Below are 13,690 nucleotides of genomic sequence, written 5' to 3'. Positions count from 1 at the left end.
AAATAAATGCTTGAAATAACAAATGGTAGTTTTTACATGTTCCCTCAAGTTGTAACATGGCTAATCCTACCCTGTACCATGTACATACTCCTGGTCTATCAGGTATCCTACTTTTGGTTAGTTTCGAAAACACCAATAAATGCTATTAATTATTGCATTACATCAAAAATACTTTTGACTTATTTTTCTTAGGTAACTAACTTTGTCATGTTGCCCGGGGTGAATTATCTTTTAAATTGTAAAACTTATGACAATTTAAAAAGAAAAAAAGATTTTTGGTATTCAGGAATTGTATTTTTGTCGTTTAGGAGCTAGGAGCCCTAGAACCATTAAATCTATATCCCTGCTGGTTGTATAAAAAAATAGGTTTTAAATTTCAATAACATTGAATTTTTAAAATTAGGAGTTTCTTATGATTTGAAATGTTTTATAATTAATATTGTATTTAAATTCAATTGTTTTCTACCTACTGGTATATTTTTTTGTTTTTGCAAAATTATAATACTATCAAAAATAGCTGACTGAGTCTGTTTTTACACCAATTTAGTATAAAGGTTGCCTATGTAGAAAGAAAGAAATATATTTATAAGAAAAAAGTCTTTCTTTTATTTAAAAAAATGTCAATTATATTATGAAAACAGATGAAATACTTTTTTTAAAAGTTCATCTTTTGGGTATTACTTAATTGAAGTTTTAAATTAGATAATTGTGGTTAAAAGATTAAGAACACTTTTTCTTACACAAAATTACACATATAAAAATAAATTTTTACAAACCGTTTTTTTACATTCTAATCATAAATTTGTAATTTTTTTGAACAAAAGTCAAATCCTTCATAGGACACATTGACTTGTTTCAAAAATTATGGGGAACAAATGAAATTCGTTCTAAACATACTTGTATGGGTGAAATGGTACTTAAACTATTATAATATTTTTTTGGAAAAGTCATCTTTTATTTTTAACCTCATTACGAATTTAAAAACAAAGGATTTCGATTAAGACTAACCAAAGCATATTGAATCGTTTCTTTTTTTTTTTTAGTTTTTCCTTTTATAAAGACATTTATAGTTAGTTTTGATTTCTTCAAATGATTTTATGATCCTATCATAATTTATTTGCAACTTGTGAACGTATTTGTTCTTTGAATTTTAACTTTAGATTGATTATGATTTTTTTCAAAAAGTATGACAATGTTTTATGTTGTGTTTGAATATAATTAGAAATAAACTATGGTTATTTTCGTTTTTAAGCATTCAATTATCTGTAAATTAGATTTCCATATTATGCAACACAAATGACAAGAGAATTCATACCTAATACAAAAATTGTAAAATTGTTATCATTGTAATATAATTACTTATATATTTTTTTATTATATATAATAAAAATACATATCTATATATGATTAAAAAAGTTTGGGAGGGGATTCATAAACTTTTAGCTTATTCCTCGCCCAAAAAGAGGGTCAGAGTGGCCTTTGATTTTTACAATCATAAAATTATAATAAAAGTATGTAGATATTAATGAAAATATTCATCTGATATTTTAAAAATGAGAAAACGGAAGTTTTAAAGAATTAAGTCACACAACCATGCAACTATCCAATAATAATGAAGTGTTGTAAACTGTTTATAAGATTGTATAAGTTGTAATGTGTAAGTTTCATTACATCATATTTAATTATAATTAGACCATTATTTATTAATGGATGTTATGCTTGCTTTTTTTCTATTAATTTTGGCTATATTTATTTTGTATTTGGGAATTATGGAACTGAGGGCATTCGGGCTTTATTATGTGCCACAGAATATATACTTTTTAATCAATCTTAATCGTTCATGAGTAAAATAAAAAAATATATATTATCCGCAAGGTGGAGTGACAGTAGGTAGCTCGACTAAAAAAAATGGGCGAACATTTTACTGAAAATCTTATTGCCGAATGACCACATTGCAGAATGCCCTTTTTCAAATTGCCACTTTGCGGAATGACCACATTGGTGAACGAACACAGTAAATATATTTGATGAGGATTCATGCTGCAATACTATGCCATTATGATCCCCATTCATATTACACTGCATTGCAATGATTAAGTGTTGATTAATTAAGTATTGATTCATTTCGTTATAAGGATACTTCAACAGTTGGGCTCAAACTGCTATTAGACCAAAAATCAGGACAACCGTCCAATAATAAATGAAATAAATTAGACAGAGAATAAGTGTTTGGATCGAACCTGTAGAAGCTCTTATGTATCTGGTCAAGTCCTGATCGACACTCCTTTATCCCGAGGTCATCCTTGCCTTCACCCAATTATTATAAAATATATTTATTATTTCTGTTCGGAAAAGTATACTAGAACAGAAAATAAAGGATTTGTGAACAAATGCTTTTTTTACAATACATACAAATACAAAAAGAAACATATTTTTGGAATATTTAGTCTGTCTAAAACAAATATTTTCCTTTCTTGGCGTAATTAAGAAGGGGTTAAATTCGACGAAGATGGGACGGAGTGTCATAAAACAAAAGTTGAATAAACAAGACGAAATTTACACTGTTATCAATGATACACCTTCAAGTCTAAAATTACACAATTTATCTATCATAAATTTGTACGTTTTGTTACCTAATATTTAATTATTACACCAGTCATTTTATTAATAACCAACTATTAATTAGTGCTATCACTGTTTAAAAATAAACAAATAAGTGATACAAGCAGATTGTATGAATTGCAATAATAATGTATATTAACTATTAATACATAGATATATTCAATTTTTTTAATTCCTCATCACAAATAGTGTTGTGAGAGTCCTTATTTAGGTCGGAAGACTGGAGTCCACTTGAGTATCGGCCCGGTCCAGTTAAGTCCTACAACTTATAAAGTTCGGACCTTGATGATTTCACTCAACTTTATTTCTATTTTTTTAATTAGTTCTAGTCGTGCTGACAGTCCGAAGGACCGACAGTCTTAAGGACTAAGGACTATTAGGACCGGCCCTACGACTAAACTGAATAAATAAGGAGTGACACAATGCTAATCATAGGTACTCTTAAACTGTTTGTTTAAAAAGATCCATCTTATTATTAATATTTTTTTCAACTTGTACACAACATAATATGTCAGAATTTGTACAATATTTATATTTATTCTTCTCATAACTTGATTATATTGTTTCATTACATATTATCAATAACAGTTATTCACTTTTTTTGAAAAATGTTTTGGTATTATTAACTGTGACGTCATTATTTTCATTCAGTGACATCACCTTTCTCAAAATATACTTATGCATATATGAAAAGTAACGGTAGATTTAAATCCTACGGTTGTTGGTCTTCATTGGTCCATTATTCCAATATAATAGTTGAATAGAAGATCATTCGATATCTTGAAAAGAGTGCCCCCCCCCTTCTTTTTAAATTTACATTATATTTTATCTTGGAATATAAGTTTATATTTGTTTAAGATTAGTGTAATATTAAAATAACTAGACAGTTGCTCCTGCGTATTGAGAAGAATTTTTTGTTTGGCTGTCTGAATTTTTCCTGGTCATGTAATAAATAAGAAGAAGAAAAGGAGTCGGATTAAACATAGAGGAGTAAAAGAGGAGAAAGATACAGAGAGAGAAAAGAAAAAAAAAGAAATTGAATAACTAAAGTCGAAGCTGTGGGGGGGGGAGGGGGAGGAAGGAACAAAAAAGAGAGAGAGAGAGGGAAGCTATCGAATAATGCACGGAACACTGAAATGAATATGGAGCGATATCTTTTTTTGGCGTGCGCTTATTTTGACTGAAGCGCAAAGTAGTTTTCTCAAATTAATAAAGTAAATGCTGTAAATTGACATTTTAAAACCTCATATCTTACCCATTTCAAAAAATAATTACACTTTAAAAAATAAAAAGTTCAGGCTAATAAACAATTATCTTTCAATGACAGAAAATATGTACCTATCATATATTTATAATCTTAATCCATTTTATAATTAAATAATAGTGTCTCAATATACACTAGTACAGGGGTTCTCATCAGTTTTTGTCTGTTCATTGGTTAAAATTTTAATTGGACAGTAAATAATTAAACATGATAAAAGTTATAACTCTAATGACTGCAATTTTCTCTTAAATTCCGAGCTATCCTCTTAAAGCTTGTATCCAGACTGGCTGTGACAATCCTTATTATCTAATCTAAGTACTCATGATGGTAATTATATAAGGATGACGTCATCAGAGATACCTGGAGGGGGGGGGATTTTTCTTTGGGGGAGTGAGGATCTTTATTACAATGTTGACATGGAAAATTATTTAGCTAAGGTGGATTATTTTAATTGATATAAATTAACCTCAAAAGTGGGAGACTGATAGCTCTTTGACCCCTATGGTTCCAACGCGACCGTGTAATTAATGTATGTGTTCCATTACAAAAAATGGCTTAATCTAATAATATGTAGTATATATTCTATGTCATTGTAATGATAATTGTTTATTAGTTAAACTTTTTTTTTTAAAAATGTAATTATTTTTAAAATGGGTAAGATATGAGGTGCTCAAGTCTCAATTGACGGCATTTACTTTATAAATATGAGACCATTCTGTTGCACTCTCGTCAATCACACAAAAGATTGTGTTCCCTGCGATGTTGGAATAAAGTAAAGGAAAGAAGAAAGTGAAGCTGCTGTCTGCTGCTGCGCTACAGCTATTTCTTGTATTGTATTCAAGAAGCTGAATGAAAAGAAGAAGAAGAAGAGGAAGAAGAAAGAGGAGGAGGAGTGTTGATCGCTGTAGCCTGTATCTGTATCATGTTCACGTATGTAGAGTAGTGGGAGTGCTAAGTGTTGTTGTTCTTGGATCATCTGCTGTTGTCTACTAATCCTGGGAGTATTCGTTGCTGTTGTTGTAGTAGTGCCAGTGGTCTGATACGGGAGCTGTGTTGTGGATCGTAAGTGTGTGTGTGTTGTGGAATCCTACCTTCAGCAGCAGCCCGGAATTCTCATATGATCTTTCTCTCACTATGAACTAAAAGCTGCATCCTTCATTCATTCGGAACGGAAGGCGATGAATCCCAATCAGCAGCCATCACATCATTCCCATTCTCACCACCACCATCACCATTCTCACTCTCACCATCATCATGGGCATCATCACCGATCTGGAGGAGGTGGAGGGACCGTTCCTTCCCACTCTGCCTCCATTGCTCGAAGAGGAGGAGATCCAGATGGAAAATCCATTCTATCCAGTAAGTCAGCCTTACTAATTGAATCCATATACTAGTACAATCCATCATTTTCTTTCTCTCTTTCCCGCCTTAGTCTTTATCCATTGAATTAAAAGCTTCCGTTCTCATTCCATGAACAACTTACTTAAGAATCTCTTATTTAAATTTATATTCATTCTTTTTTCTGTCTACAAAACATAGTATCACTAAATTTTTGTGTTATTTAGTCTTATGACTGAGCAAGGCCATTTACACAACCCTTTGATCTCATTACTCCCATTAGAATTTAATGTTCATACTAGATATAATATGTCCGAAGTTCATGTTTTGATATTGCAAACAAACGACTTGAAACATGTCTCAATAAGTTATATATATGTATATACATGATAAAATGATATGATACAGAATTAAATTATATATTCTGTTAAAGTAGAGTTACAGTTATACTATTTGCTTTTTGCAATCCTCTCTTACTTTTGTTTTTTGATAAATGGATTATTTACTCCAAAAAAAAAAAAAAAAATAGTAATAATCAAGCTCTTTGGTAATCGTTGTTTTGTAGTATCCGATAATATACATACAGTATTTGTGGATTTGATATATATTGAAGATATCGATATCCATTGAACTTTCACTAAGAGATTATTACAAAATGACCATACTATGAAATATGAGAAGGATGTAGGAATACTTATAGTATTGGAAATATTTTTTTTTTTCCTTCATGTGTCTCAAATTATTACATATCACGTTTATCCTATGAAAATGATTGCTATTATTAGCTCTGCCTATACCTCCATATACAATATTGTGTAACAACATTATGTGATGCTTCGATTACATCAAAGATAATTCTACATTGCAATGCTTGAATTATTTTATGAATTATAAAAGCTATCTTCAATTTTTTTTAGTGTTTACTTATATAATAATTCCAAACTATGTATGTATGTAGATGATTGTGTGTTTAGGTGTAGATATCATTTGATATGTTTGTGCTAAAATTCCAAATTTTATTATTATCTTAATAGAGTCATACACTTACATTAACATCACATTGCTATGTTTAAAGCCATTTTGCAAACACATATTTTCTAAAAGACCAGACTAAATCTGTACATAGTACATAGTCATACGTTCTACTTCCTTTGGAGTGAAAATCAAAATATTTACTATCCTAAATGGAATAATTATTAATAATAATCATTTGTGAAACATCGACATATTAGCTTCATTTTAAATTACTGCATACGTCTACATAACATAGGAAAAATGATGTTTAGTATCAAATTTCCTATAGGATCTTTCCTTCCAAATTATTACTTATTGAGGGGCATAGACGTTTGTGCGTAATTATTAATTTACTGTTATTTTAAATGTTTCAGTTTTGAAACTTTTGTTTGATTAGTTAAAGTTAAAGCTTTTGATTCCTACTGAATGTCTGCACCAAACATTGATATTCTCTTGTTTGGCTTTTTGATCTAAATAAAGGAATTTGTATTATAATTATTATTGATTAAATGGAAGTTGAAGAAGCCATAATATAGCTTTTTTAACTTTTTGTAATTGCATTGAATTTCTAAATTTTAAAAACGTAGTACCAATTTTATAAGGATGTATATCAATTTACCCTGAGCAGCATATTTTTATAGCTTTTTAAAGGAATGTACGAATTTTCCTTCTTTTATGAACCGAACAGTGGGACTTGGGTAGACTGCGCTGAACCACCGTCTTCGGTCCTATTTTAGGACCGTTATGTGTCGGTCCTTATTTATTCTTTCCAGTCCAGTCTTTGGACCGGCCCTTGGAATTTTTCATAAGAATATCGATGGTGTATTAAAATAAGATAAATTAAGATTATTGGATTTATGAACATGTTCTCACTTATTTAATTTATTCGATTATATAACAGAATAATAAAAAAAGGAAAAACTCCGTCAATGACGTCACAAGGGGCCGAATGTACCTATTTTAAGGGCCGACAAACGGGACTGGACAACGACGGTCCTCTGTCATAAATAAAGACTGACACAACACTTAGTTACCATATCTATAATGGTTTACACCCAATTTATTTTTAACACCTTACATATTATGATCTTCAAACCTCAACAACTCTCCTTTTCTAAATAAAAAGGTCTTGTGATTTAAAATGCCTTGTGTTTGATGGAGAAATAACGCCAAGTAAGTCATATTCGTGCTTCCGGACTTAAATTTACCATGACATTAGAAAATATCATAAAAAATATGGTAACTTTTGAGAGACGACATATTTGCTGAAAGAGATTAGCAGAGGTTAAAAAAATACGAAAATTTTACCCTCTTTTTGTAATTGTAACTTCCATATGATTTTTTATTTTCCAAAGCTGTCATTATTATTCTTAAAAATAGAAGGAGTTTTTTTAACTAACTCTGAGGATTTGAGGAAAAGTGGACGTTTGGGTTATTTCCTTCATCTCATAGCTGCTTACAGCTAATATAATTAGACTCGATGACAGCTTAAGCTGCTCTCCTCTAAAACATTATTCAAATTATCAGAGTGACCACCTTCATTTTCGATTTCTTTTTTCAACGTTCTGGTTTTTAACATTATTTGAGTCTTTAGTGCTCCTTGCTCGCGTATACGTGAGTATTTTAAAATTGGGAGAATTAATTATTTAGAGCGTTCATATCCTTGCTCTATGTTACCGTCATATACTTCTTTTCTTAACTTACGGTCTTCCGTATTTAAACAATAATCCCATCCCTAAATGATAAAGACGTTCGCAGAAATTTTGTTAAAGGTATGTAGGTACTAGTATCATTTATTGAAGCTATATGTACCGGTTCTAATATCAGTTTATTATTACACCGTTTTAAATGCTTTATTGCCTCTATCTCATTTGTATACCGAACATTATTAGACGATATATTCTGCTTTATCTCTCTGTCTGCATAATATTTGAATATTTAGACCTTATATATGTATATTCTTAGTCTTTTGATTATTTTGCCAACGATGTTTTTGATTTTATATTTCATTACCTTGTTCCACCTGTGACAAATATGTACATAATTTGTCAAACGGAATGATTGGTTATATACAAATATGAATAAGGTTTCTTATGATATGGTAATAAAGTAGATTTGATGTTTCTTTAGTCCTGATTTGATCATTCAAAATTGTATATAAAATAACATATATTTTTTAACTGGTTTTCTACTTTTTGTATTTCTTTAATCTTTTTTTCTTTTTGTGCTAAAAAAAAAGATTACTCAAATTTACTCTTTTATATACTTAAAAATATATTGTTTGATATTCTGTTAGATTGTATTTATTTGAAGCAAATCACAGTAATAACAAATTGTAATGAGAATGGCACTTGGTAGATTGCAAAACCTCCTTTTAAAATAAAGTTGAAATCTCAATTTTTCTAAAGTTATTGTCAATTATGCATTTAATGGTATTTTACTGTTATTACATATAATCTTTTTTACGAAGTTTGATCAAAATCGATCTGTAACTTTTGCCATAATCCTGGTGAACAACAGACAAACAAAAAAAAACAAAGTCTAAAACATAATCTCCTATAATTTGAATGAGTGCACGGTAGAGCGCAAACCTCCGCCTATGATCATTTTTCCTTAATTAGATTTTTTTGCTTTATGAAGTATCTTTATTAAACCTACCTAAGGATACTAATTTGAGCTCTGTACATTAATATATTCCAAAGTTATGGTCCATGATGTATTTTTAACGTTTTGTAACGCCTTGACTTTACAAAATTTAATGGCCTTAGACTATGACCCTATATAAAGATATGTTAACAAAAAAATTTAATTCAATATTTTCCTTTCTTAACCTGTTTTATCTGATATATAATGGTAAAGGAAACATCATGATACCAAAAACATGTCTTCAGCTTCGATATTAAAGAAGTTATGACCAATTCATCTTCGGAATACCATCGCTTTGTCTCCCAATGTTTTCATAAAAGCCTACATCAAAATCTGTGATCTAATACGGTCACTTTTATAATATTTCTATAAAATAGCACAACTTTCTTAAACATGAAGATAATTGAATGACATTTTCAGGAATTACAGAGCACAGTAATGTAAAAAAGAGGTTACTTTTAAATACCTGCGATTGAATTGTGTAATTAGTTACAGCTAATTAATGGCCATGGTCCATTGAAGCTATTTAAAGCGTCTCATTGGGGATCCTCCAAACACTCCTAGACCTCCGAGCACGTCTTCTGCGAGTTTTTTTTTGCGTCAGCATTTTGTAACATACCTACTATATAATCTTTGGTGCAAGTTAGATCAAAATCGATTTGTAACTTTTGCCGTAATCCAGTGAACAAAGAAAAAAACATAATCTTTGTTCAACTTTGTTGGCGGAGTTAATTGAGTATCACTCTCCTATTATAATCATTATTATGCTTTAATGAATAGTTAGTAATTTAAATGCCTTGTCTTTCATGATTTAGAAGCTCATAATTATCATTTAAAGAAACTTAACAAATTATGTAATTTTTAAACTTGTTTTTACATATACAATATGTATACTTGATTATGGGAAAAATATATTTGATTCCTCTGTCAATAAATTTCAAGTAATAAAAAATGAGTTTCTACAAATATTTGAAGGCTCTCATAGATTATTATTTTTATAATATCAGATTATTTTATAGATCCTTTTAAATATTATATGGGGTCATTCATCTTTTATTTCATTCTATTTAAAAAAATGTATCCATACCATTGAACCCTCAATCCATTTGTAAAAAAATGTATAAGTGAATCTTATTGGAGGCTATTTATTCTATGGAAGAGTTAAGATATAAAGGATATAATCTGAGTAAGATCCTAAAAGCCTCCAGTTTGTTTTCTATAAATTATTCTAACTGATGTGTGCATATTTGTAGCTACAGGTCTTGCAATTAATATTAATTACCTAACTTTTATTTTGTGGGTGTCTAGCAACATTTTAAGTAAAGGGTTTATGGGTGTTGAGAAGTGTTGACGACCTGTAAGGATTTATCTTACTTCGATCAAAATGTCCAAAAGCTTAATATATTATATTTTGATTGACCTTTTCATTGATGAATGCGTTTAGTATACATGATTTGTTACTTTATAAGAACTGTCTTACCAACTAAGTCATGTTACGGATCAAAAAATTTAAAGAAAAGAGGGATTGCTTATGAATAATTATCGCATAAAAATGGATCGATACCCTGAAAGTAATATATATGCTGATAAATTATCAATTCAAAATAAGTACTATATGTTTTCCTATCACCTAGACTAAATGTAATGTAAAGTATGTCTGCTTAATTGCCGAGGAGGACTCATTTCTAACAACGAGCGTGTGTAGCAACAGCTCAGTCTGTTATATCAACAAATAAAATAAAAATAATGATAATGATGAAAAATTTTGTATTTTGGGGATGATATTAAAAAAAAACAACGACGAAAATCAACATGGTAACCCTGACCATTTGGAGGAAAGCAACTTTGCTTTCATGACGTTTCATTAGATCAGCTACAGTCAGCTGTGACAAGGCAGGAAGGGGAGAAGGAAATCAACGAGGACATAGGCAAGAATTAATCCAATGTTGATCCTCAATTCTATCCGGAGACCAACCAGGACTTACAATTGCAACAAATCCTCAAGGTCACTCCTGTCTTTAATGAGCACACACGAATGTACGATCAGGTTTTGAATATATTTGAATGTAGCAGGAAATTCATTTGATTACTCTTGACGATAGGTAAGGAGAAGAAAATTCATTCTTCAGATTACTAATTCCATAAAAAGATAGGCCAGCTAAAAAGTACTCACGATTTACATCACTAAATGTGACTTAAGATAGGGTTTATCAAGGAGCGTGTTTTGCCAAAAATCCTTATGCGTTATGTTGAAAAAAGAAAAACAAATGTGGTTACAAATATCTGGGAAGTTAAAATCAGCTGCAGAGATTGTTGTCATCTTCATCTGGACTGTCTACAACAGTCAGAAGTCCAGTTAGAATGGGAATGGAGTTGGAAGCTTCCATACAGCAAAAGAAAAAAAGAAAAACATCTTAAGCAATAATATGGTTCACTTTCGGCCTGGTTCCATGTAGTGCTTCTCCAGCCTTGATCTTGACCCCCTTGACTTTTCAGATTTGGGTTGTCTTGGAGAAGAATGCTTTCTCCACCTCTCATCCAAATTTGGTTCGGTCTAAGCTAACATCACGACAGTATGGTACGCCATGGTCACTAGGGTGTCCTAGGACATATAACAGAATTTTTTTTACTCAAAAATTTGAAATACATACCCCCATTTTTTTCTATTTGATCTCAGCTACTCAAATATGGAAACAAAATTTTTCTAAAACAACGATAACAGGTACCCACGAGAGAGCTTAAAGTCAATTCGATGACTTGATCGTAGGATGGACTGGTAAAATTTCATTCAAATGAAGCTTAGACCAAAAGTACTTATCATAAATGTAACTAACTCCTTTGGCAATTTGCATATATATATGTATGTCTTTTGTGTAAAACTTTGGGTTGTCTAATTTCAAGTATCCCCAAGTAATTCAGTAAAACGTGTTTCAACTTTATCTGGTTCACCCTACTTTATATAAAGTGAGGATGTTGAGTCTATCTCTCAGAACAAAGTATCAGATGTTGTAGTTTTACTTTGGGATGGAAAATCACTCCCAAATTTGAATAACTGGAAGATGAAAGGAATACGTTTTCCAATTGTCTTTACATATTGAAAACAGTCCTAGACTGGGAATTCAAAGAAAATGTTCCAAGTTCTCTGCTGTGATACCACTGCTTCAAATACTGGTCGTATTAATGGTACCCTTCTGCTTTTGGAGGGAAAATTTTGAAAGAGAAACGCTTTTATTTGCTTGTCGTCATCATCTTTCTGAATTGATTTTAAAAAGTATTTTTGAACTAAAAATCAAAAATGTAACAACCAGTGTTGAGCAAGTTACTTTCAAAATTTCATATTACTAGTTACTTGCATTTGAAAGTTTCTTTACAATATTACCTTCTGTGTAGAGTAATAAGTTACTTATTACCAGGCAATGGATCGGAGTTTTTTTCTGATCGGCGATCAATTGCGATATTATATCGCTGATCGCAGTATTGCAATCGGTCTTGTTCTCTAAATCGCAACAGAAATAGCAAAAAAAAAAATGCGATCCGATCAATTTGTACAAAATTACATATCATGTAATATTGCTGTGGTTCTTGAGACCGGTCTTTGTCTTAAGACTGCTCTCGAGACTGTTTTTTCATGGTTTTGGTCTCGTCTCGGTCATCTGGTAGTTAGCCAAATAAGTCAATTTCTATATATCTCTTATCTACTCCCAGACTATCACCAACATATTATTTCCTTACCACTTTTAAAATGAATTATATATATATATTTCGTAATGTTAAAATATATATATAGTATAAAGCCTGCTCTCCTGCAGATAATTTTGAGAAAAAATATTCTAGCTTCGTTCTGGGGTGACGTGCTATTTTTTAAATATTTAAGAATTGGAATCGGCATTGGGATTTTTTTACTAGAATCCCATCGAGATTTTTTTTTTAATCGTCCCATAATTATTATATTAATATTAACATTCATGTGAATTAACTATTCTAAAAAGTACATAATTATTATTTATGTCCCTTTTACGAGTAATAATTTAATTTCTCTTGTACTCAATGAAACACATTTTCACGCTCTTAATGATTTCAAAAGTACATTTTCAGCCAAAAAATGAAAAACAAAGACGCAACATTTTTGTATGGATTTAATTACTTCACATTGAGTGGATATTTGAGTTAGATATTATGCTTAACGTTACTGGCTACAATCAAGGTTAATAGTATTTCTATTAATCTTGGCTGCAATGTATTTTTTCAATGTCTCCTTCATGTCAGGGTTTAGTTCAAAAGAACTATTTATTTTTATGAAAAATACACGAATCATAAATTCAAAGATTCCATCATTTATATTTTTTAAATGACAGGCAATATTGCAAAGAGATATTACGGTTAATTATGGGCTTTGAATTCAAATTTCTGGGATGAATTGAATATATATATATACATATATAGGTTTAAAAAAGTTGTATATTTGAATTTGAATTGCAATTAAATTAATCAGATCGCTTATCGCAAATGGCCTTGACTGTTATATTTTGCAGTGAATTTCGGATCGAAATTTTTGATCGGATTGAGAAAAAAAATCTATTACCTCGGTTTCCACAGACATGGGTGCATTTGAGTCATCTAGCTTTGTATCAAAAGAAAAAAAGTCATCTTCATTGGGGGGCAGCAGCCGCTGGATGAGGATCAGACATCTGTACTGAAGGTTCCTCTGACAAGGACCTGCACTCTTTAGTGAGCAGGAACTTGATGTAGTTTTTTCTTGGTTTCTCACTTACCCAGCGAAGCTTAAACTTAGGCAGTGAGACAGGA

At 30.6% G+C, this 13,690-nt stretch overlaps 1 protein-coding gene across 1 annotated transcript in view; it reads left to right on the top strand.

Moving 5' to 3' along the window:
- Positions 1-4,251: 4,251 nt before the first annotated feature.
- Positions 4,252-13,690, top strand: part of trio (trio Rho guanine nucleotide exchange factor) — a 75,181-nt gene continuing 65,742 nt past the window's right edge. Inside the window, exon 1 of the mRNA XM_040711494.2 lies at positions 4,252-5,245. Coding sequence (XP_040567428.1) covers positions 5,141-5,245 — 105 coding nt within the window. The 5' untranslated portion in view covers positions 4,252-5,140. The remainder of the gene's footprint in view (positions 5,246-13,690) is intronic.

Source organism: Lepeophtheirus salmonis, chromosome 5, assembly GCF_016086655.4.
Source record: "Lepeophtheirus salmonis chromosome 5, UVic_Lsal_1.4, whole genome shotgun sequence".
Classification (NCBI taxonomy): domain Eukaryota; kingdom Metazoa; phylum Arthropoda; class Copepoda; order Siphonostomatoida; family Caligidae; genus Lepeophtheirus; species Lepeophtheirus salmonis.
This window is presented reverse-complemented; position numbering and strand designations above follow the sequence as displayed.